Source organism: Furipterus horrens, unplaced genomic scaffold, assembly GCF_987537825.1.
Source record: "Furipterus horrens unplaced genomic scaffold, mFurHor1.1.pri manual_scaffold_5, whole genome shotgun sequence".
Classification (NCBI taxonomy): Eukaryota; Metazoa; Chordata; class Mammalia; order Chiroptera; family Furipteridae; genus Furipterus; species Furipterus horrens.
The window spans coordinates 95,412,170-95,437,115 of record NW_028327175.1 but is presented as its reverse complement, the minus strand read 5'-3'; the positions used below and the strand labels follow the sequence as shown (position 1 = coordinate 95,437,115).

Sequence of the window (24,946 nt, the reverse complement as noted above, 5' to 3'; positions counted from 1 at the left end):
TCATTTTATGGGCCTTCCACTCCACCTACGAAGTTACAGGAATGCAGAACTGTCCTCTGTGATGCCCAAAGCACAGCGGATTATTTACCCCTTTATATTTACTCTCCTGCCGCTATTTAATTGCTTCACACCATCAGTAATATGTTGTTTTCAAGTGCATTGGGGAACGGGATCTCTCCTCAATGCCTAACTCAAGGCATCATGTAATTCCTAAATTGGAATTTTCTTAACCTCAGCTCTTTAGGGCCATCCTTTTCCAACTACTTACTGGTTGGTGTGATGCCAGACTTTTTTTTTCAAGTACTTCAACTCAAACAACATAACACATTAGATTGAATGCAGAAGCAGCAGCTATGCATCCAGCTTGAGCTCTACTAAGATCAGCAAAACTGTAAATTAATGCGACTGTTTGTTTTTTGTTTTGGAAAAAAATTACTTTTCATGAAATTATTTATCTTAACATATAATGGGTTTTTATTGTTTTTAAATGAGTATTTTTAGTTTCTAGTTTTGGATACACCCCACATAAACAAAAGCATGTAAGAGTTGTGTTAAGGATTCCTGAAATGAAAGTTTGAAAATCACATTAAGGAACCCCTAAAACTGGATAGAAATGCAACAGATAGCATTTTGTCTCAAGAGAAATTTAAATGTCTGTTGATATCCTCTGGGCAAATTCCAGTCTCCTGTCAAATTCCAGGCTCCGGTAATGGGAAGTCACACTGAAGGAACAAGGGTCTAAGAATAGCAACTTCCAGGAGCTACCCCTTCTTTCTGACAAGCCTTGGTGAACCTGTTACCTTCAATAAGCTAGACTCTTCTGATCTCACCCATATCTATACTTTCCTGTTAGCAAGATGCCTGGTTCATCTCTCTAACCTCAGTAATTCCCACATTAAAACTCAGTCAAGGTGGCTGAACTCGGCTGCTGCTCAGTTTGAGTCTCCAGGCTGAGTGGAAACAGCCTGGTGTTAGCAGGCAGAGCTCAGAAGAGCCAGAGAGCAGGGCTCCAATGAGGGCTTATCTGCAAGTTGCAAGGCCTTAGGCATATCGGTCACTTCTATTTCCACAGCTATACTTGCTGTGGCACTCTCAGAGTGGTTCTGAGTAATGAATTCACAGGTGAATTCACTCACTATATAGGCAAAAACCTAGTCACACACAGTATTATTCCTAAAACATGAATTACACTTTTTCAAAAAATAAAAGCCATCTTCTTCCCCTGTGTGAACCAGCCCCCACCCCACACCCTTTGCTGGAGCACGCCTAAGTTGATGGAGGAGGAAAGCCTTTGCCCTCACATTCTTTCCTGTAGACAAAGCCTTGCTCATGCGGAACACCCCACACGCCCAGGGATGCGATTCAGGTGGTGAACACATTCTAACAGCTGCCATCAGCAACAGCAGGCTGTTGAGAGGCCAGCCTACGTCAACTATGGCTGCTGACCACCTCAGAAGGACTAAAATACCTAGGACAATATATGTAGAAACATTTGTAAGTACAAAGAATCATCTCAGCTAACACATATAATGAGATCTCCAACAATACTGGGCACCTGAGAGATACTGAACCAGGCACATGACCCAGTTTTCATTTAGATTTACACCCCACTCCACCCCAAGGCTCAGAAGTTTAGTTTTTTGTCCAATGATCAAAAGGAGCCGATTCAAACTAAGGTCTTTGCACTTCTCACAAATTGTATGCCACCTTCAAAGATCTCGTTGAAGGAACTTGGTTTGTAGGAGAAATAATGAAGGCCCAAAAGGTGCAACGATTTTCCAAGGTCAATAAACCCAGGTCTGATTCCCAGATATAGATGCTTTCTATAATTTACTGTTTTGCCTCCACCCACAAATCCAACCTCATTCTTTTGAGTGGGGAAGGGGGAGAGAACACACAACCAATCAAACCTTCAAAATTCCCAGCAAAGGAAAAAGTAAACTCAATAAATAAAAACTATGTAGCACTGACATCAGATCTGTAAGTTTATTTGCTCATGTACGACAGCTACATAATGACTCACATTCATGATATTCCATCACTGAGGAAAACTGCTAAGAATGGTCCGTGTGTGAAATAATTCCTTAGAGAAACACGGAGTTGGAAAAATAATCACTGATTAAACCTTAAAAATAGTTCACTGCATAACATGACAAAAAGCACAAAGGCTCATTCAGAGAACATATTCAATGTTCTCTTACACTGTAATAGTTATAATTTCACCATGACAAACACCAGACATTAAGATTAAGCTCACACTGGTGTTTCTTTTGCACCCCCCCCCCTTTAAAAACAAAATATATAACTGCATGTCACTATAGCAACATCCAAAACAGATCAATTTGTTACAATCACTATTTGGTAGAGCAAACTTTACCCCCAAAAGGAAAAATTAAATTAAAAAAAAACTTTAAAAATTTTGAAGACTTAATTTTTTGTCATAGGAATACATAACACCTACAGTATAAGTTAATAAATTTCAAGCTACTGTATAGAAATACAACACTAGCATGCACAATATTGTATCAATAGAGTAATGGAGGAGTAATCATTTCACCAGAGAGACAGTATCATAGGCAAGTGCATTTCTTTAAAAATAAAGAAAAGAAACCATTCAAGCTGCTTAAATATCGAGTCTCCCACTCCCTCTTCATTTTCAGCCCTCAGGTATGATTTTATCTTGCATTATTCTAAAAAGCAGCCAGAGCCAAAGCTGAAATTTTTCAAAAAACATATAGGTTTTGTAATTCCAGTAAATCATTTCCAAATGCTACAAGGACACAACACTGCTCACTGGACATGAAAATAAATTAAGGAAAGCCCTCCCCCCCAATCTTTTCCCTTCCATGGCACTGACTTTAGGGCCCTGTAATGGTAAAAGAAAGCTGTCAGGCTTTCTTCTATTAGTTCTTCTGGTGGGGTTTGGTTAATTGGATCTTTCACTCTAGCGTAGGAAGGGGACCCTCTAAGGAAAGTCATGCTGGGTAAACTGTGCAATGTTACAGAGTATTATTACCATTCTATCTTCACTGTTACCTGGATTCTATTAAATGTACTCATTTTGTAACGTAAGCTCAATTTTGGTATTAGTAAAAAGCAAGTGTCAGTTTTCCTCAATCATCACTTAAACCTCTCCTTGCCTATATTAGACAAAGAAAACAAGCCTGGTGTCATTACCTATCTTGGGAGTTCACATTGTTACCATCTTATAAAAAAGGCTGAACACACATGCAACAGATCATGTTTTCAAACAGATTTATCCAAAACAAGAATGAAGGACCTATGGCTAACTGAAGACATATTTGTGAAAACAGCAATGTGGTTTCCTTCAATTCTAAAATGTGCAATAACTGCTTAAGAAATTAATCTGATTTCTATGATTTCATTAAAGAGAAAAATATATATATAGAAAAATTTTTGGTCAAATAGAAGTTAAGTATTTATTATCTGATGATGACTTTAGGTTGTTTTCCTATAACAATTGACTGGGAAGTGTTTTCAGGGAAGAAAACGGACACACAAGGCTCCCAAAATTGGACAGAATGCTTATGAATAGAGCTCTTCCTTTTGGATTTTTCTACCAGTAGGCTTCTTGCACCTGAGTTTTCACACACTGCACCACAAACTTCTCAAAATGACCACCCAGCTTCTACAACCCAACAGCTTTTCAACTCAACTGAGTCATGTCAAGATACGGTGCAGCGGGGAAGACTCAAGTGGGGAGTGATACGGCAGTGTGATCCCTGAGGAAGGAGCTATGGCAGCTCACAAACCAGGATTTCTCTGAAAATATCAGTACAATAAATGACATACAGACCTGAATTTTCTCTATTTTTTGTGGTGTTTAACGTTTCTATTAAAGTGGTTAATAATTTTTGTGGTGGATTTAAGTTAAGAGGAAAGAAAGACAAAAACCCCACAGCCACCCGCCAAGCACCTATTAACCAAAACCTAAAGTAGCTTTGATGCTCCTCAGGCAAGCCTTTGGCCTAGGAGAGAGATAACCAACTTGGATAAGGCTGAATAAGGATGTAAAGCCAAAATAACTAGCAAAGAAAAATACAGTCAATGGCTTGATGTTACATATGGCTGTAATGTAGAAACACTGTAAACTGCAATTTAGTGTTAATACTGTCAACTAATCAGAAACTTCAGAAAACTAGCAAGGCCTAAACCATAAGGATAAATATACCTTATGTTCTGAGTCTGTCAGGTTTGGGATTTTAAACTATTCCATGTCTGGTAGAGTACACCCTGAAAAAAATGCACAGCTAAAACAGATGAGATAGAAAGTACCCAAAACTTAAGACAAGAGCATATGTACATAAAAATCCTTACTGGAACCACAGAACTTACTGAATGAGGGCCATTCCATTGAAGTTTTCTTTTCATCTTAAGATCCTATTATCTACCAATAAGTTAAATTACAGACAGACAGCTCCACTTGCATTAATCTACAGAACAGTCCATATGCCAGTGTGAGGCTGCTATTCCAATACCAGCACAGCTAGCCTGACTTTCCACTAGTGGTATTTTGGCAAAAATGTCAAAGAGGCGATCAAAGACAGGACTGGTCGTGGGTTTCTCCCTAGGAAGGTCACCCCTCCCTTCCCCTCCCCCACCCGACCCCAACTCATGGGAAAAAAATAAAGACTGCAGTAGTAGCATCAGCGTGCGCTGCCAGTCCACCTGGGGGGCGGGGGGGCCTTAATTGTTGCCTTCTCCACCATCGTCGTCTTGCTGATCGCTTGTCCAGAGCGTTAGGTTGTCGCGGAGGAGCTGCATGATGAGAGTGGAGTCCTTGTAGGAGTCCTCATTGAGGGTGTCAAGCTCGGCAATGGCATCGTCAAAGGCGGTCTTGGCCAAGTGGCACGCTTGCTCTGGGGCATTCTGGATCTCATAGTAGAAAACGGAGTAGTTAAGAGCCAGGCCTAATCTAATGGGGTGAGTAGGCTGCATGTGCTCCTTGCTGATCTCATGGGCTTCACTATAGGCCTTCTCAGATGATTCCACGACAGTCGCCCTTTTCTCTCCAGTGGCTACTTCAGCCAGGTAGCGGTAATAGTCCCCTTTCATCTTCAGGTAAAACACTTTGCTCTCATACTGGGTCTCACTGCAATTCTTGATCAGGTAGTTATCCAGCAGGCTCAGCACATCCTGACATACCGCTTCCAACTCCTTCTCTATTTTTTCACGGTAAGCACGGACCATCTCTATCTTCTTCTCATTACCATCTGCAGAAGTCTTCTGCTCAATGCTGCTAATGACCCTCCAGGAAGAACGGCGTGCCCCAACTACATTCTTGTAAGCCACAGAAAGAAGGTTTCTCTCTTCATTGGACAGTGGCTCATTCAGCTCTGTTACCTAGTAAGAGGAAAAGAATTAAAAGAGTTGTTATGCCAGTTGGGTTAAACATATCTTTATGTCACTAAAAAACACAAACAGATCCACCAGCTGATTAAAGTGATTAACAGAGAAGTTAGGCTGTGTGAATGTGTGGAAGGAGAGTGGATGGAAGGAGCAGCAGGGAAAAAATAATCACAGCTGGGTCAGTGGTGCCTGAACCCTTGCTTCCCCTGCATAAAAGGACACAGACCTATCACATAAGCTGGTCCATGAAGGAACTGTCAAGTCTAGCTATTAGATGATATATCAAATTTTGATCTACATGACAAAAGGTTAACAGCTCTCTCATGTTCCTAGGGATTTTTGTAGATGGCTTATATCCCATTCTGTTCTTAAGAGAACAGTATGACAGCTTCCTTCTAATCTTGCCTTGTCTGCTAAACTTCAGTTCCACGCCTTCTGGGTGAGACTATTTTGAGTATTGGTTGAGAATACAATCTACTTCAAGCAGACTCTTGAGAAACAAGGAAGCTTTTCTGCTCTTGTGTTAAGATCACACGAATTACAAACCTCGAGAGGGGTAGTCAGAACTAGAGGTATGAAACAGTCTAACCACGGAGATTTCAGCAATTTGGGGAACACAAACAGTATTTGACTGATACAATTAGCAATACAAAAGAATGGAGAGGTGAACAAAGTGCTTCTGTGCTGAGGTGGCCAATAGGAATTAATACTTCTTTCAATACAGGCATTTCTAAAGGGTCTTAATCATCCCAAGAACTAATTGTCCTGAGAAAACTAAAGCAACAGCACACTGAAAACTTTGGTCAAGATGGCAAGACTACACGAACGCTGTGCTCACCTCCTCCTCCCATGACCACACCAAAATTCAACTAAATTGTGGCAGTTAAGAATCCGGAGGGATAGCTGGGCTGCCGAGGTCCTCTCTGAGGAGCAAGGAATCCCAGCCCCATAATATCTGGCTGTAAAAATCAGGGGGATTCAGCCCCGGTGAGGTGAAGGGATGCTGGAGTCCCTGGCATGGACTTACTGCTGACACACTTGCTCGCTCTGAGCTTCAGAGCTGGGGCAGCAGCTCAAAAAGCACCAAGGACATACGGGAAGGAAACTGAACTGTCTGGCTTCAGGGCACAGGATGGAGGGGCAGCTCTGGCATGGACAGAGTGCTGGCAGGTGGCATTGTTCCTCTGCTGAGCCTTCCCAGGTAGGCACCAAATCTTGAGTCTCCATCAAACTAGCTAACACCACTGCTGGCCTCGCCCTGATGATTACCTGAGATGTCACCTCACCCAACCTGTGCATCAGTCAGAACCTCTTTCACAGGATGCTCCTCGCAAGCTACAGGCCCTGGCCTATGCTGCGGACCTTCCTAAAATCTCTTAAAAGGTCCACAAATCCCAAACAAGTAGCAGTTGGCCTCAGTATGTCCTGTACCTCTTGCTGAGAGGCCCCCAGCTCTAGTGGAATCTGGCCTCAGTTCGCAGCATAGCCTCTGTCCCAGGTACCTCCAAGCCCAAGCAGACAGCTATCAACCACAGATCACTTTGTAGCTCCTACCAGGTGGCCCCGAGCTGGACACAGGCAGCCAATGACCTTGGCCTGCACCAGAGCCCCTCCCCAAAAGCCCCAGAACCAACACGCCCGGCTAGTTTCAGATTGCACCAGAGTACCACCACCCAATTCGCTCCAAAAATGACACCCCCAAGCAGTGGACTTAGTAGGCACCAGACCCCCACCAAAGCAAAATCTACTCTGTGCAGTCAGTCCCTACACAACAGTTCGTCTGCTATAGTTATGGCCAGTCCCCAGAGCCAGGCAGCTTGAGGGTTAATCCCACTGACATGCCAATAGCCACAAGGCTCAACTACAACAGGAGGACACAATACAACCCACACAAGGGGCACCCCTGAAGCACCCAGCTCAGGTGAACAGGAAGGCTCTGCCAGCCACTGTGTTCACAGGACACTTACTACATAAGGCCACCTTGCCAAGACTAACAGATGCCGCAGATCTACCAGATTCTTAGAAACAAATGCAGGGAGACAGCCAATATGATGAGACAACGAAACATATTCCAAAAGAAACAATAGAACAAAACTCCAGAGAAAAAACTAAACAAAATGAAGTCAAGCAATCTATCAAATACAGAGGTCAAAACTGGTTATAAGGATGTTCAATGAATTTAGGGGAAAAAGAGATGAACTCACCGAGAACTTACACAAAGAGTTAGAGACCATTAAAAAGAACCAGTCAGAAATAAAGAATACAATAACTGAAATGAAGAATAAATTAGATGGACTCAATAACAGATAAGATGAAGGAAAGGATCAAATCAGTGATTTGGAACACAAGGTAGTAGAAAACACCCGAACAGGAGCCTCTGGGACAGCAAGAGTAACAACATTTGCATCATACACATAACAGAAGAAGAGAAAGCAAGGGATTATAAATCTATTTGCATAAATAATGACAGAAATCTTCCCTAACCTGGCAAAGGAAACATACACACAAAGAAGCCCACACCAAGACACATCATAATTAAAATGCCAGAGGTTAAAGACAAAAAGACAATCTTAAAAGTAGCAGGAGAAAAGCATAGTTACACACAAGGGAGCTCCCATAAGACTGTCAGCTGATTTCTCAACAGAAACTTTGCAGGCCAAAAGGACTTGGCAAGAAATATTCAGAGTGATGGAAATCAAGGACCTACCATCTAGATTCTCTACCCAGCCAAGGCTAACATTTAGAGATAAAGAGCTTCCCAGATATGAAAAAGCTGAGGTAGTTCACCAGAAGAAATGTTTAAAAGAATTATTTAAGGGAAAAAAAAAAGAAGATAAAAAATAGGAATAATGAAATGGCAAAAACCACATACCTATCGATACTTTAAATGTAAACTGATTAAATGCTTCAATCAAGACATAGGATGGCTAGCCCTGGCTGGTGTGGCCCAGTGCACTGAGTGCCAGCATGCGAACCTGAAAGGTTGCCAGTTCAATTCCCAGTCAGGACACATGCCTGGGTTGCAGGCCAGGTCCCTGGTTGGGGCTGTGCAAGAGGCAACTGATCAATGTTTCTCTCAATCTCTTTCTTCCTCTCTTCCTTTCTTCCTCTCTCTAATAATGAGTAAATAAAATCTTAAAAAAAAAAAAAAAAAGGCATAGGGTGGCTGAATGAAGAAAGCAAGACCCATACATAAACTGCCTATAAGAGACCCATTTCAGATTGAAAGACACACACAGACTGACAAGAAAGTAATGGAAGAAGATACTTCATGCAAATGAAATGAAATGAAAAAAGGTTGAATAGCAATACTTACATCAGGCAAAATAAATTTTAAAACAAAAGCTGTAACAACAAAGAAGCAATCTAAGTATCCATTAACAGATGAATGGATAAAAAGTGTTACATACATACACTGGAATATTACTCAGTCATAAAAAAGAACGACATCCCACCACTTGTGACAACATGGATGAACCCAGAAAGTATTATGCTAAGTGAAGTAAATCAGAGAAAGTCCAATATATGATTTCACTTATATGTGGAATATAAGTAAAATGTAAATGAACCACCAAAACAGAAACAAACTCGTAGATACAGGAAATAAACTAATGGTTTCCAGGTGGAAGTGAAATTAAGAGGTGGGGTGAAAAAGGTGAAGGGATTAGGAAGTACAAATTGGCAGTTACGAAACAGTCATGAGGATGTAACATACAGCATAGGAAACACAGTCAGTATTGTAATAAATGATGTAGATGACAGGTGGGGACTAGACTTATCAAAGTGGGATAGCTTCCTTATTGATATAAATGTCTAACCACTATATGTACTGTACACCTGAAGCTAACATAATAAATTAAATCAAGTCATCAACAATACATTCATGTAACTTGATTTCTGTGCTACCAGAGCCATCCATATATACTAAGTGTCTGACAACCGTACAAAACAGAAAAATTTTACAAGGATAGAGCCCTTACTTTTTATTCCTATTCTGAGGTCACATTTTTTTGTCTATCATTTCTAAACTGGTGTATACACTATTCCCTCACCTATCGCGGGTATTACGTTCTAGACATCCCCGCAATAGGTGAAAATCTGCACAGTAGAAACCTTACATTTATTTTAGTATTTATATATATTTTAAGGCTTTATAAACCCTTTCCACACACTTATAAACCGTTCCCAGTCCCTTATTAACCTTTTCCACACTTTTTATAAACACTACTTATGTTAACATATTCTACACTCTTAAACCTACGTAACTTTAACATATGTATACAGTACCACAAAATCCTGCGATACAGCAAAAAGTCTGCAATAATTATATTTTTTTAAATCCCTCTATATAGAAAAGGACTACTGTACTAAGTCAACGGCTAAGTCACAACGTAAGGAACCCTAGATCATTTACTCTTTCCTAAGGTTCACGGCAGAGTAGGTGGTTCCCTCGCCTCACACACTCTTGTGCCTATGCTCCAGATGTAACATGTTCATAGCAAAAACTTCATGCTTCTGCTCTTTGTTCTTCTGCCCTTGCCTAGAATATTTTCCACTGTTCCTGCCTGGAAAATACTTACACAATGATCAAGAACCAAGTTAATACTAACGTCCCTATAAAATCTTCCCCATCTCTCCTTCCACCCCCAGTTACACTGGCTACTCTCTTGAGGCCCCACTCTTCCCTGTGTAGACTGACCATAGCACCTACTTCATAGTACTTAAAAGATGTGAAGGGTAGGGGGGATATAATCCAAAAGGATCTGCTAAACTATGGGGGGTGGGACTGGGTGGGAGGGAGTGCTGCGATGTCAAGAGACTGTTTTCTATGTACGAACCACTTACACTTAGTATGTATTCCACTTTTATAAAGAGGGTGGGGTGGCAAAGGGTTATGTTTAGTAAAATTGATTGTGTAATTTAAATAGTAACTCTCAGAAATAATTAAACCAGAATGTAAACCAAATCATATTAGTTTATTGCAATTCATTCTTTGAATGATCATGTTTTGCTAATTCTCCCCAAATATCCAGCAAGTAATAAACACTCGAATAATTCCTAAAGTTACCAGTTTTTCTTATGTCAACCTTATACTATGCATTACTGATTCTCCATTACAATGCTAGAGAATAGTACCTCTACTAGACATGACCTAAATGCTATGACCAGAGTGGGAGACTAGGGGTTGGTGTACTGGACTTCAGAGCAGAAGGAACCCGAAACAGAGGTGCTTTCTCCTCCATGGCCCTCCTACCACATCACCTTGTGGAAACACCACTGCTCCTGAATAAGGAGGCCTATCATCTCATACCCAGTCCTTTATATATTCTAAGCTTGGGAGACACTATTCTCAGCTCTCAGATCACTGACATTCCTCTTGATTTCTGTTGGATATTCAAATATCTCAGGAGAGAGGGTTTTTCCAAGTCTTAGCATTTACTAAGTGACCTTGGGAGCAAAACATTTCATTTGTCTGGCCCTCGGTTTGCTTATCTATAAAACAGATGTCTGCCTCTTTCATAAGGTTATAGTTAGGTTATACCAGACAAAAGATAGTGTTCTTGACACAGTCAAGTGCTTTAGAGGTGTCAGCAATTACTTTTGAGAATACACTAAATTTTCCTTCATTTTAATTCTCATCTAGGAGGCCTCTAAATTGTTTACATAACCTCCTAGCTTATCTTCCTATATCAAGTACCCCTTCTCCATTTCATCCTGCACTCTATTTTAAGCTGAAACTTCCTTACCTACCTCACATCACTTTCTTTCCATAAACTTTAGTGTCATATAGTTAAAAAAATTCCCCAGACTGGCTTTTAAACAAGCGGAGGCCTCAGGCCCGCACACCAAAGGACTCTAGCCGTTATTCACAGAATGTGTAGATACTGAAGACTAGCAGTCTCTAGTGCAACCTGATAACTGACGTCTCCCATGCAAGGGGAAGCCAGAGTGCCTAAGCCCATTGAGATAAAGAGTTCTGGCCTTTCCCCTAAATCATGCTGTCCTTATTTCAAGAGCCAGCAACTATTTAAAGCTCAAATTACCTCACCAGTATGATACATACCATTAGCTCTCCTACTGCAAATGAAGTCTGGCTGCAGAGCGCAAAGGGAGCAATTTGTAAAGTTTGTCTAATTGCCTCAAACAAACTGAACATGGGGGTTATGAAATGCCGATATCACCTTTAGCTATAGGAACTAAACCACATTTGGAACATATCCAGGTGTTCTCTATCACTGAAAAACTTAACAGGGAAAAGCCTTTAACCTAAGAAGTCTGCTCAAAGGAAAGTAAGGATTCTCTAAAAACCTTACATCAGAAAGCCCTGACTGGATAGCTTGGTTGGTTAGTTATGCCACGGTTGGGAGTTTAATTCCTGGTCAGAGCACGTACAAGAACCAGCCAATGAATACAGGTACTAAATAAGTGGAACAACAAATTGATGTTTCTCTCTCCCCCAGCCCCTCTTCCTCCCTCTCTAATTCAATAAAAATAAAACCTTAAATCAGATTTTTTTAAAAAAACCCTTAAGATCAAAATGACTTGTATGAGAATTAATCTGTGATTTTACATTAGAACAGAGATCACAACCACACTACTTTTAAAGGTCTTAAAAAGCAAAAAAATAAAAATAAAAATTCCGTGTCCAAAGATGTGGAAAGATGTGAGATATGCATCATTTGGGAAGGGAGATAATGTTTTTCAAAGCAGTCACTGAATTGTTGATATTGTAAGAATGCCGCACTTTTAAAATACAGCCCCCAAAGTGTACTGTCAAGGGGGCTGGAAAACGTGAAAAGCTTTTATCTTCCAGCACTGTATGCATTGCTTAGAAACAAAATTGATGTTTCCCTCTTCTAAACTCTTAGATACTAGCTCAAGTTCAAATTTCTTTTTTTTTTTAACAGACTTTAGTTTTAGAGAGGGGAAGGAAGGGAGAGAGAGAGAGAAACATCACATCAATGTCCGAGATACATCGAGCAAACCATTCTCCTTAAATTAACAATGGCTGGACTTTTTCCCAGACAGACCTTTGTACTGTACAGTATTCCCTCACTTATCACGGGTATTACGTTCTAGAACCCCCGTGATGGATGAAAACCCACAAAGTAGGAATCTTACATTTATTTTAGTATTTATACATATTTTAAGGCTTTATAAACCCTTCCCACACACTTATAAACTGTTCCCACTCCCTTATTAACTTTTTCCACACTTTTATAAACACTACTTATGTTCTTAAACCTACGGAACTTTAACTACATATACAGTACCGCAAAATCCTGTGATATAGCAAAAAACCCGCGATAATTAAATATGGTTTCGTTAGAGCCTAATGACATTAAGTGAGAATGTACTGTATCTGTTACCGTTTCTTTAACATACTTTCACTCCTCATCCCATTACCACTGTGAATAATTCTTAAAAGCCAGAACTTAATTCAGCCCTCAGACTACAATACTCTACTAATCAGTCTCCTTCCCTCTGTTACTCTCCTCTTATTCAATTTCCACATTGCTGCCAATGATCTCTCCAGACCAAAAATCAGATTATGATTCTCTTCAACTTAAAATTCCTCAATGACACCTCATAGCTTTAAAAATAACACAAACTTGTCCTGGCCAGTGTAGCTCAGTTGGTTAGAGCCTTGTCCCGTAAACCAAAAGGTCACAAGTTTGATTCCAGGTCAGGGCACGTACGAGAGACAACCGATTGATGTTTCTTTCCCTCCCTTACCCTCTCTCTAAAAACAACAGGCATGTCCCCAGGTAAGGATTAAAAACAAACAAACAAAAACTCTACAAAGCCCTTCATGAACTGACCCATTTACCTTTTTAGACTAATTTCCTAATATTCCCTCAAATACACACTACTGCAGTATTCCCTGAGTGTAACCAAAGGTGACTAAATGAACCATGCAACAGATTCTACTCTGTACATCTCAAAGCTAAACATGATAGTCCCTCTGTCTGGACATTCCTTCCTCCAACCTTTCCCTGTCTCCTCAAACCGCCTCCCCCTTGCAACACTGTTCTGGCATCATTTCCTCTAGGAAATCTCCTCTGATGCCAAGTGTGATGTCAACGTCCTCCTCTAATTCCACAGCACTAATCTTACTTCCATTTTTATGTATGGAATAAATATTCCCACAAATGTTCAATAATCCTTCATCACAACTCTTAGCTTCCCTTTTTGATTTTCGATCAGTACTATTTACTTCTTCCACCTGCCAGGACCATCTCCAAAATACTCAATTCAGCATCTTTTGTCTTCCTTGATCTTCACCCAAATCACCTCAAAACATGTTTCCACACAAGAGCATATTACTTTTCATGTACAAAAAGGTCACAGCTTCCTCCCATTTCTTTCAAGTAAGGTATATTTTTTCATTCAGTTCTGAGTGGCAGTCTTTCACCTCCTGGAAATACCTGTAAGACTCCAATGGCAAAGCTATAGCAATTACATCCTCATGTTAAAAATCGTAAGTTCTCCTTTGTTAAAAATGATATTTAAAACATCCACAATCATAGATCAAATATTTTCTAAAGAAACCAGATTACATTCATACTGAACTATTTTAGGACTATTCTCAAGGAAATTTGTTGTGTATTTTAACTGAGACTACACAATGACCCTCTCAAGGACAACTAAATGAAGACACTAACTATGCAGTAGAGTTCCAAGGATTCTTAATGCTTCTGCAACCAAAGGTCCATTTACTAAAATTAATGAAAGTAAACCAGTGAGGTCATAGTTAAAAGATCACCTGCATCCATTTATACACATTACCTTTTGACTTCTTTCTGAAAACATTTAAAAGAGCCTTAGGTCTACGGAAAAAAAAAATTTTAGCTCAAGCCTTAGGCAAATAAAATTTTTCCACCTGTAAAATGGGAATACCACTTTCTAAATCTTTTGTGAAATTAAGTGGGAAAAGTACATAAAGATGCTTAAGTGACAAATGCCAAACTATATCGCAATATTTTATCTAAGACTGTAACGTATCATCCTCTATCTTCCCAAAAAGATTTTAGTTCAGAATTCTACAAAACATAGCTAAAAAAAGTCATACTAAAAAATGTTAAGTTTTCATTGTGGTCAGAGGAATGCTATGCGCCACAACAGCACAGTAAATAATGATACTGACCCAATTTTCACAAAAGATATAGTCTTTAGTGATCATTTATTTAAAATATATGCTTACAGAACTTGGGCCCGGCATAATGGCTCCTGCAAAGAAGGGTGGCAAGAGGAAGGGCCATTCTGCCATCAACGAAGTAGAGCCCAGAGAGTACACCATCAACATCCACAAGCGCATCCATGGAGTGGGTTTCAACAAGTGTGCCTCTCGGGCACTCAAAGAGATCTGGAGGTTTGCTATGAAGGAGATGGGAACTCCAGATGTGCGCATTGACACCAGGCCCAACAAAGCTGCCTGGGCCAAAGGAATAAGGAATGTCCCATACTGTATCGGGGTGCGGTTGTCCAGAAATCGTAATGAGGATGAAGATTCACCAAACAAGCTCTATACGTTGGTCACCTACATACCTGTTAACACTTGCAAAAATCTACAAACAGTTAATGTGGATGAGAACTAACTGCTGATTGTCAAATAAAGTTATAAAACAACACAAAAAATAAAAATAAAAATAAAATAAAAATGCGTACATATAGCCTATGTATGTACAGTATGTGTATATGGCCAGCCAGCTGATAAACAGAGAAAAGACATGATCAAAATTCAAACATACTATATACTCAAAATAAGAACTAGGTATAATTCATTCAGTGTTTTTGAGAATCTGTATGCCAGACATACTTCTAAATAAATAATATCACACCCTGGCTGGGTTGTTTAATGGTTAGAGCATCGCTGATTCACCAAGGTTGTGGTTCCATCCCCAGTCAGGGCACATAAAACAATCAACAAATGAATGCAAAATAAGTGGAACAAGTCCAGTTCTCTAATAATACATCTAAAAAACTTAAAAATAAGTAACATCAATAGAAAAATATTGTATGGAAGTTTTAAAATTCAACCCATTACTATACCTCAAGTTTACCATATTGTTTTCCCTTTCTTCCTCAATAAATGAATCAAGTTCCCAAAATATAGTCTTAAAAAAAAAACTAAAAACTAAATGTCTTTACCTGCAGGACCTTCAAAATAAATAAAATGGCAGCACATCCACCTAAATCACTGGTATCACTACATTGGTCAGCTTCATACTTCTGAGCATGGATTCGAACCCCAATTGTCTGGGCCCTGACTGCTAGTATGTACACTAAACATATATCTATACATAGATTTCCCCAGTAGTATACTAACATTAAGGCAAAGTGATTTAAAAAAAAAATACTTGGTGCCCTGGCTAGTGTGGCTCAGCTGGGAACATCATCCGTAACCAAAAAGTCTGATTCCTGGTCAGGGCACATGCCTGGGTTCTGGGCTCCATCCATCCCCAGTCCGGGCATGTACAGGGGGTGGGAAGGGAGTGCAGCCTGTCAATGCGACTCTATTGCACTGATGTCTCTCTCTCTCCCTCTCTAAAAGCAATGAAAAAGTGTCCTCAGGTGAGATTAAAAAAAAAAAAGGGCTGGGCAAGCAACAAAACGAAACAAAAACAAAAGTTTATTCACATTGTCCTCAACAAACCAATTGGGTTTTAGCTCTTCTATCAGATTAGTGATAAAAGCTAGAACTGACAAAAGGATCTCCCCACATTATCCTTAAAAAACATGGGGGCAGTAAAAAGGAAGCAAGAACATAGTGTAATATAATGACAGAACTCTATTCTTTTAACCTACAGACACCCCATCATCTTTCCTCTTCACACTACTGACCCACCCAGCCTTTCAACCAACCCCTCCTGAGAGTAAAGGCTGAGGGGCAAGAAGCACTGGAATGTCAACTTAAGCACTCCTCTTAAAAATTAAGGGAATCTTAAGTTATCTGCCATCTGGGTTAATTGCTCTAAGCAAGAAACTACACTGAGGTTGCCAAATCTGAACATAAGAGATCTTGTTGGCAATTTGAGTATGTGTGGCAAATAGGAGTAATTTAAATTTGATAAAAAGCCATGCTACAAGATGGTAAATCCCAAAGTAGCACAAGAGTTGGAAAATGCATATAGTTACAAGATTGGCCAATGTGCTGACAAATGATGAAGCTGGCTATATATTATACCATTCTTGTATTTTGTATATATTTTGAAGGTTTCCATATTAGTTTTAAGGCAATCATTCCAACGAAAAGAAAGCAGAAAAAAGGGACACCTGCCACAAATAGGGTAGCAGTCAAGCTTTCCCCCATTTCAACCTCATTTTATTTTTCTTCTTGATAAAAAGAGCAGTGGGGTATCCTTCAATTTTGAATCACATGTATGTAATACCCACTGAAACAATTACAGTTTCCAAAACTTTTAGTATTAGTGATGGTTTCAAGATCCTTAAACATTCTTAGCTATCCTTTCAGCAACTCTACTTCTGGGTCTCTATCCTAATATATAAACCGTTGGAAGCTTTAGCTACAAAGATATTCATGGCAGTATTATTTATAAATTTGAAAACAGCCTAAATGTGAAAAAAAATAATTAAATTGACACAGCCAAAGGATTATTCAGCCATTGAATATACTAATGACAGAAAAAAATATCCTTAAAATAATGTCAAAGGAAAAGGCAAGGTAAAAGCAAGCCTAAACCTGTAGAAAAAGACACCATGGCAATATCCCTCCATGGGGAATTATTATGGTGATAATACTTGTCTTCCCCCCGCACCATCCCAAATTTTTAACATCCTAAAAGCCAGGCATGTTCATCAATAGTCAGTCCTATTGATGATAGCCTTCCAAAAATCAGGCTCCCTTAGAAAAAACACAGGATACCAAAACTATTCTAAAACATTCCTTCCCTACTCACTTGTTCCCACTAGCTTCGCTTGCTTCAGAATGCTCTTTACTACTGTTCCTATTTTCCTATTGTTAGTTCTCCTTGCCCTTCTAGACTGGGTCATTTTCAGCCTAAAATAAAAATCTAGTATCTAAATTTTAAGTTTTTTTTTCTTTTCTGTCTTTTTTGAGGGAGGGAAAAGGCAGGGAGAGAAAGAAACATCAATATGAGAAACACTGATTGGTTGCCTCTAGCACCTGCCCTGACTGAGACCAAACCCACAACCTTTCAGTTTACAGGACAACACTCCAACCAAGCCACACCAGCCAGGACTAAACTTTAAAATTTCTATTTCTGCTACACAAATGTAGTTAGAAAAGACCAGATGTAGTTCATATGTGAAGAGTGGAATACGATTTGAAAATAACTATCCACCATAGTCTACCCATACCAGACAGGCCTAAAGTAAAGGTGTACTGGCAGGGAATGCGGGATTGTTTGTGTGGCTACTATCCATGCTGGGTGGGCGGCCACTGCAAGGCATACTCACTCACTACACTCCATGTTAGTGCTACACAAGGAGCACTGCATTGAACTGAATGATACTGAAGTAAAACAATTCGGTTAAAAAAAAAAAAGAAAGAAAAACTTATTTCTGCATCCTTTAAAGTACTGGCAGCACAGGCCAACTTTGTTTTCTAGATCTGGGTTATTTAAATAGTAGCGTAACTGCCATATTTATAATTCCTTTCAGAAAGCTAATAAAATTTAAATGACCTCTTTCAAAACAAACCTACATTTTAAGAAGCCTTCGTCTTGTTACCTCTGAGCCTTCTCTCTCACTTTTCTATACCACTGCAGCTGCTTTTCACGTTCAGCTGTGGGTGCGGGCGGATAAGGGATTCCTCTTGAGCTAATACTGTCATTACATGTTCAGCTGCCCATTGATGTCACTGTCAATATTCCCAGCTCTGACACTTCTGTTCTAGTAACAGAATTAAGAAAAGACACTACACCTAGGCTCTACTCACTAAATCTGGCTTTAGATCTCTCCAAGAAATAAGATGTTGCTCCAAAGATTAAGAAGACGAATAAAGAGTTTATTTGTAAAAATTTTAAATGTCATGTTAAAAAATATCAATATATGTTGAGGATGTAAATAAAGTACACTACAGAAAATATACTCAATGATATCGTAATAACTATGGTGCCAGGTGGATTCTGGAAATACTGGGGGGAACATTTTGTAAAGTATGATTGTCTAACCATTATGCTGTATACCCCAAACTAGCACAAAGTAATATTAAATATAAACTGTAATTAAAAAGTAAAATTTAAAAATTCTATGTCTGTAGAAACACTAATTTGTGTTTACCTATTCACAACCCTACTGATGCTTTCTGGCACATTAACAGTATTCAACTCAGGTAAAGAAAAATTGACATCTATGGTACACACCCTTACAAGTTAAAGGCTGACAAATATTTGACTTTGACTTGAACAGTTCTTTTATTTTTTAAAGATTTTATTAACAATAATTAATTATTTTTTTAAAAAGAATATATGAAACGGTGAAGTGGGAGAGCTTGTATGTACGACCCATGGGCATGGACTTGGGGGAGGACTGTTGTGGGGGGGGGGGGTTGGGCGGAGGGGAGCAAAGGGGAAAAAATTGGAACTACTGTAACAATATAATCAATAAAATAGACTTAAAAAAAAAAGAGTTGTTAGAAAAAAAATTTTTTATTAACAGTTCTTTTAAAAGGAAAAAAAAAATCTTATGCAGTCTTTAAGATATACAGTATTTACTGTTTCTGCAAAATCATGGAACCAAACCAGTTATTTAACCATTTATCTTAAAAGTTTTCTTTTGGGAATTTTTGTTGATTACTTTTCATGTCACCATTTTAACTATTCAAATTCATAAATTAGTAAAATCAAAATTTCAAGGATCTCTACAAGTGCCAATTTAAAGATATGGACCTGGTGCTGTGGCTCAGTGGAATGAGCGCTGGGCTGTGAAACAATCGGTTGTGGGTTCGATTCCCAGTCAGGCCACATGCCTGGGTTGTGGGTTTAGGTCCCCAGTTGGGGGCATGCAGGAAGCAACCACACACTGATGTTTTCCTCCTTCTCTTTCTCCCTCCCTTCCCCTCTTAATAAAATCTTTAAGATATGGTTTGAGAGCAAACCAAAATGATAGCTGATAACCTAAAATGGAATTGGGGAAGACAACAGAAAAATGATTATGAGAGGAAAGACCATAAGGTAGCTGGTACCAGTAGCTTAGAAAGACAACATATATAGTCCCCCACCGTTAATAATTAGTTTCAAATGTCTGGTCAAACACTAAGAAACAAAGCTTAGAAAATAAGACAAAAGATAGTAGTTTATATGTAACCCCCCCCCCAACTATTAAATATACAAAGTGGTCTTTGTTTTTCTTTCACATCCATGAAATCTGGTAGAAATACAGAAAAATGCCCTGCCAGATAAAAGGGCTAGTGATATGGGGGTGAGAAGCTTCTGGCAGCCACAGAATCATCAAAGCAATATATTTAACATCAGTTAAGAATCCTATGCTTGAATTTCTCACCACTCTCAGTATGGCAGTGTTCACTAGGTGGCTACTGCCACACAGCAGGGGAATCATTTATAACAAAGTGTGCCTTGGGGTGGAAAATAATTCCTAAGAACACAAGCAAAATGTCCATGATCTCCAAATAGTTAATATTAATAGTCTGCTCTGATTTCAGGTAAATTGTTCTTATTTATTTGGGTGAGTAGCATATGGTTTTTAAGCTCTTTTTCTTTTTTAATGTAAATACAAACCTAGCTAAGTACCTTTTCAAAAGTTATGCTGAAAAGGTTCAGAAGTTAGAAAACAAAGACAAAGGGATACTGATTACCTCTGGCTTTGCTCTGTGGGCACCTATTATTGACACAGCCCGAAATCAGTCATGTTCTGAAATCACCACTTCTTAAAGATATCCTTTTCTCATTTTTTCAACTAGAGGTGGGATGGTTACACAACACTGTGAACATACTAAATGCTACTGAATTGTACACTTGAAAACAGTTAGTTGTGTGACTTTTACCTCAATAAAAGCAAGATAATTTTCTCCACTCTTTTTAGTAATTTAGAATTTGGTGTAATAAAGGTGCTTCCAAGTACTAAGGGATGAAATCCACCCCCGCCCCAGGGTCAGCAGTTAATCCAAAGGATTAATGAGGATGTACAATTAGCAACATCTTTTATTTCAATTTTTTAGTAATTACAAAAAGCAGTCATTGTGAAGGACAACACATAAAAAGCAAACCGTTATCTGTATTCTTTCCACCCCAAATAAGAGAATAACTGAAACCACCCGACTTAAAATAGTGGCTGGCAGAACTCCATCTCTGAAGAATCTACAGAGGTGTCATTACTGCATTAGCGATAATGGCTATTGATCTAGCCTCCTGGAAGAGCTAGTAGGAAAGACAAGAGTATTTCAGATAATAAGAATTTTAAAAGTATATCGACTCTTACCAGGAAAAAATATTAAATATAATTAAGATAGTCTCTAGCCACCAATGCCCCCCCCCACATACACCTGAATTTACTTACTTAACCCAGTGACTTCAACAAAATTAGTAGCTCAGAAACTTCTTTTCCGCCCCCAACCCCAGGCAAGTACCAATAGCTTCCTTAGAATATTAACTTCTCAGGAGGCATTAAAATCCAAAGAACAAGACAGTATTGTCTAACCAGTAGGAAACAGCTAGGTATTCATTCTCTCCTTAAATGCAAGACTATACATTTGTCTTAAAGGAACACACTTCCCTCTTTTCCTCCTTTTCAAAACACTGTGTGTTATTGCCATCCTGGCTACTTAGATACAACTACCACTCTACACAGGTCCCAACAGTATTACTAAAATAATTTCATTAAATGCAAATAAATTTAATCCCTCTAACATCTAAGACTATTTTCTTTGTATCTTCCAGTATCTTCCAAATTCTCCACGATGACTTTTGTAAGAGGAAAAAACAAAGTTTTATAAATAGTTACCATTTTGATCACCTCCAGCATTTATTTAATCCTCACAACTTTTTCAAGTTAGATAGGTATTAACCCATTTTACAGATGAGGAAAATGAGGTTCAAGGTAAATCTTCCTCAAAGTCACAATAAACAGGTTTGAAAAAAGATCTGCTTTACTTTACAAACTGTTCTTTCCTCCAGACTCCATTAAAGTGCAGAAGCATAAATACAGCAAGAGAACTTTTCCAAATCCGAACCTAGTGTTTTTTAAGATTCTCATTCCCTAACATTTACTGAAAGTGACCCATTAGGAAGTCATAAATTTTTAAAGGTTTTTATTAAAACGTACCAAGTTAATAATATGCAATAAACCCAAGTATACAGCCTGTCCCTACACTACGATCATAAAATGTACTCGTTTAAAATTTCTATCTTTATTCCATCATGGCAAGATGAATGTTGAAAAATACAAATGCATCTTACACACACTATGAGAAGACTAGAAATAGGAATATCTGGAGGTTACCGACTTGGATGTCTAAGGGTAAATTAAATTCTTATTTTTTGTGCCAATCCTTGTCCAGCGAAAAGATGAAGTGCTCAATTCTACCTGGCTTATCTACTAATTTCTGCATTACCTTGGACAAATGCCATTTGCATACTCCCTACCAGCCCTTAGGTGCATTGCAGCCTCTGTGTCATTGTGTGTGACATCACTGGATTGCTATGAATATGGGCGGGAGGTCACTCGCTTTTCTGTGAAACTTTAAGTATGGAAAAATTAGAAGTCTAACTAACATGAACTAAATATAATTCCAATATTTATAACTATTAAAAGTGCAACCTATACCATTTGAGCTTTAAAATGTCTTAAGGCAGCGCTGTGGCAATACAGTAATTCAATGATGCTCCCGATTTCATAACCAGTTCTCTTAAGAAAAAATAATTTTTTTGTTCATGTTGCCAGCTTAAATAGGAAGGCATCAGTATTTTGTGAACTCATAAAGTTGTTCAGTAATCTGTAATACCTATACTGCTTCATTTAAAAGATTTAACGTGCAACGTACACTCCTTAAACCACTTCACACTGGAGATGCATTTTAATACCTTTGTTACATAAGGCAGGAAATTAAATATTAAGCTAGTGGGAGACCTAAATCATTAATTGGATCAATTTTCCATATTTCATTTAATAATGTTCAATACCTCCCCTTCCTCTAATATGAAACTCGTTAACAGCCCATTAGATAAATACAGTGTTACTGAAAAAATGGTGCAATACAGGCAGGAATCTGCAGACAACTCTGGAGAACAGTATTCCCTTTCCATCAGCATAAGGATGCACTAGTTTTTTTGTTTTAAGCCTCAGATGTACTTAACACACAAAAAAAAATTCTTTTTCCCCTTTAGACTAACTCCTCCCAACCTCCACCTCCTCTAGGCTCTCTGCAATATGACAAATGCAGAATCTTCTGGAATGACTTGATATGCCTCCCACCACCGCTTTGTTTGCAGTAACAGATTAGAGAACATTTTTCCAACTTAATAGGAATTTCAACAGATGTGTTCCTGTATTTTAAAAACAAACAGCATGTCACGAATTGAACCAGTCAGACAAATTCACAACCTTTATTTTAAAGACGATACCTACCCGTTTCAATACAAAACATCAGGAAAAAATGGAGATGACGTGTTGAGAACAATCAATGAAAACGCTAGCGAGAGACAACGCTCCTAAAAGCACGAGGATTTGCTTTGGGAAATGGAGAAAGAGGAGCCTTTTGTTAAGAAAAACGTGAGGAAGCTTTCGATTTTGCACCACTAAGCCCAGGTTTTCAGGGAAGCCTACATTTTTCCCAGGAAGGTTCTACAGGATCTGTAAGTAAACGCAGCGGGGAAGGTTTAGGGATGGGGGGGTTAGTTAGGAAACCTGGAGACATGCTGAGTGAATGGGAAAGGCGCCGCCCAGACACCAGGGAGAGAAAGAGGAACCGCATCCATGCGGTTCCCCCGCCCCCACACCAAGGCTGGGAGGAGGGGAAGTGGGGCACAAAGGATGCGCACGGCCCCCGTTCAGGTCCCCAGCTTCCCCGGAGACGCGGGTCTGGAGACCCCGCTTCTGAGATCAGCCCTGCAAGACTCCGCCCCAACCCTAGGCCGGGGAGGGCCTCGGAGGCAGTGCCGCCGATCCTGAGGGACTCTCGGGGAGAGGCCGCGTCATAACCCGGGTCGCTCTTCGCTATTGGGACCGTCCCCGTCCGCTTAGTGAGCGAGGAGTGGCGGCCAACCCTGCAGTCGCGACAGGCTATTAGTCCCCGGGTTGTCCAAGCGAAGGCTGGCGTCTGCTAAGAGGCTGGAGCTATGAGGGGGGAGGGGAAGAGAAACTCACGTTCTTCATGGCCGCGGCCATGTCGTCGTAGCGCTCCGCCTGCTCGGCCAGCCGGGCTTTCTGCACCAGTTGCTCACGGTCCACCATCTTCGCGGGCTGAGTAGGGCCGGGCGAGAAAACCGGGGAAGCCTGAAGGCTCGGAAGACAGCTGCGGCGCGGCTGGAGCCCGTGTGCCGGAGGGACCGACCCACGAAGCGAGCAGCTCGAGAGACTACGGCGGCGATAAGCCTGCGGCTGGAGTTGCAACCCCGGGACCAGGAGTGGGGCGGTTGCGGCTGCTTTGCGTGCTGCGGGAGGACAACCCCCTGCGGTCCCGCCCACGCCGCGTGACGCACAGGGCCCGCCCACCTGCGCACCCCGCCCAGCCTCCGTCTCGGCTCTTCCGCTTCTCGGGCTCCTTCTCAACTCAGCTGGCCGAAGTCTTTTAGGTGTATCTTTCTTCGCCGCTGCTCCCCATTCTTCACCTCACCCCGGTTCCTGCGCCCCAGCTTCTCCAGACGCCCCCACCCCTACCTCCTCAGACCCTCGCACTGCCAGGCCCCTGTTGCCTGGGCCCCTGGGAGTTGTAGTTAACCCTCCGGCGAGGTGATACGAACATTTTAGAAATCAAGGACAAAGGGCCGGTCAACACTACATCTCCCAGTGGTCATAGCGCTCAGACGGAGGGAAGGGGGTAGGTTCTAATTTCGCTGCCGCCGGGGGCCGCTAGGGACCCCTGGCGGGGACTAAAGCTGCCTCAATCCGAGCGAGTGCTGATTCACTGCCCCGCCCCATAATCTCCAGGAAATTACAAGGGGCGAGCCCGGGCCTCAGCCCTGGACCCTGTCTCCTGGATAAAGTAGCAGACAAAGGTGTAGAGCCAGACTGCCCAGGTGATGCCCCCGGAGTGGTTGAATTACGGTGCTAAACAATGGGAACTAAACTGTTACCCTCCCCCACAAGGTTCCAGTTCCCCAACCCCACCTTAATGTTCTTGGACCTGATGAGGTGAAACTTGAAAGGACAAGTATTGGCCAGGCATACTGGTTAATTTACAGAAAGGATGCAGCTGTCTACCAGCTGACACCTGGGGATCCCCTTCTTCCTCTCCAGGTTTGAGTGTTAAAGATTCAGTTCTGTTGCCAAGAGCCTACTATATGCTTAACACTGGGTTGTATCTGGGGTTAACTAGTCCTCTCCACCTAAAACATACACATTGAGGTCAAGCTGACAAATTCTTGTTCCTGTGCTTCCCTTTCTGACATTCCACGTAGCTCACACACCCTATAGT

The 24,946-nt window shown here is 40.4% G+C and overlaps 1 protein-coding gene and 1 pseudogene across 1 annotated transcript; one reads left to right on the top strand and one right to left on the bottom strand.

The window, feature by feature from the left end:
- Positions 1-1,972: 1,972 nt before the first annotated feature.
- On the bottom strand, positions 1,973-23,983 carry YWHAG (tyrosine 3-monooxygenase/tryptophan 5-monooxygenase activation protein gamma). The gene is made up of 2 exons (XM_090276853.1): positions 23,677-23,983; positions 1,973-5,364 (listed from the first exon to the last, which is right to left on the bottom strand). Exons 1-2 carry the CDS (start codon positions 23,761-23,763, stop codon positions 4,708-4,710), a joined length of 744 nt encoding a protein of 247 aa, XP_090132979.1. The 5' UTR covers positions 23,764-23,983; the 3' UTR covers positions 1,973-4,707.
- Positions 14,595-14,969, top strand: LOC150009068 (large ribosomal subunit protein eL31 pseudogene; annotated as a pseudogene).
- Positions 23,984-24,946: the final 963 nt, after the last annotated feature.

Bases quoted from the DNA above. Each gene is read 5' to 3' on its own strand.
- YWHAG (XM_090276853.1), bottom strand. From the start codon at position 23,763: ATGGTGGACCGTGAGCAACTGGTGCAGAAAGCCCGGCTGGCCGAGCAG. The intron at 5,365-23,676 runs GTGAGTTTCTCT...TCCTCTTACTAG, and splicing joins TGGCCGCGGCCATGAAGAAC to GTAACAGAGCTGAATGAGCC.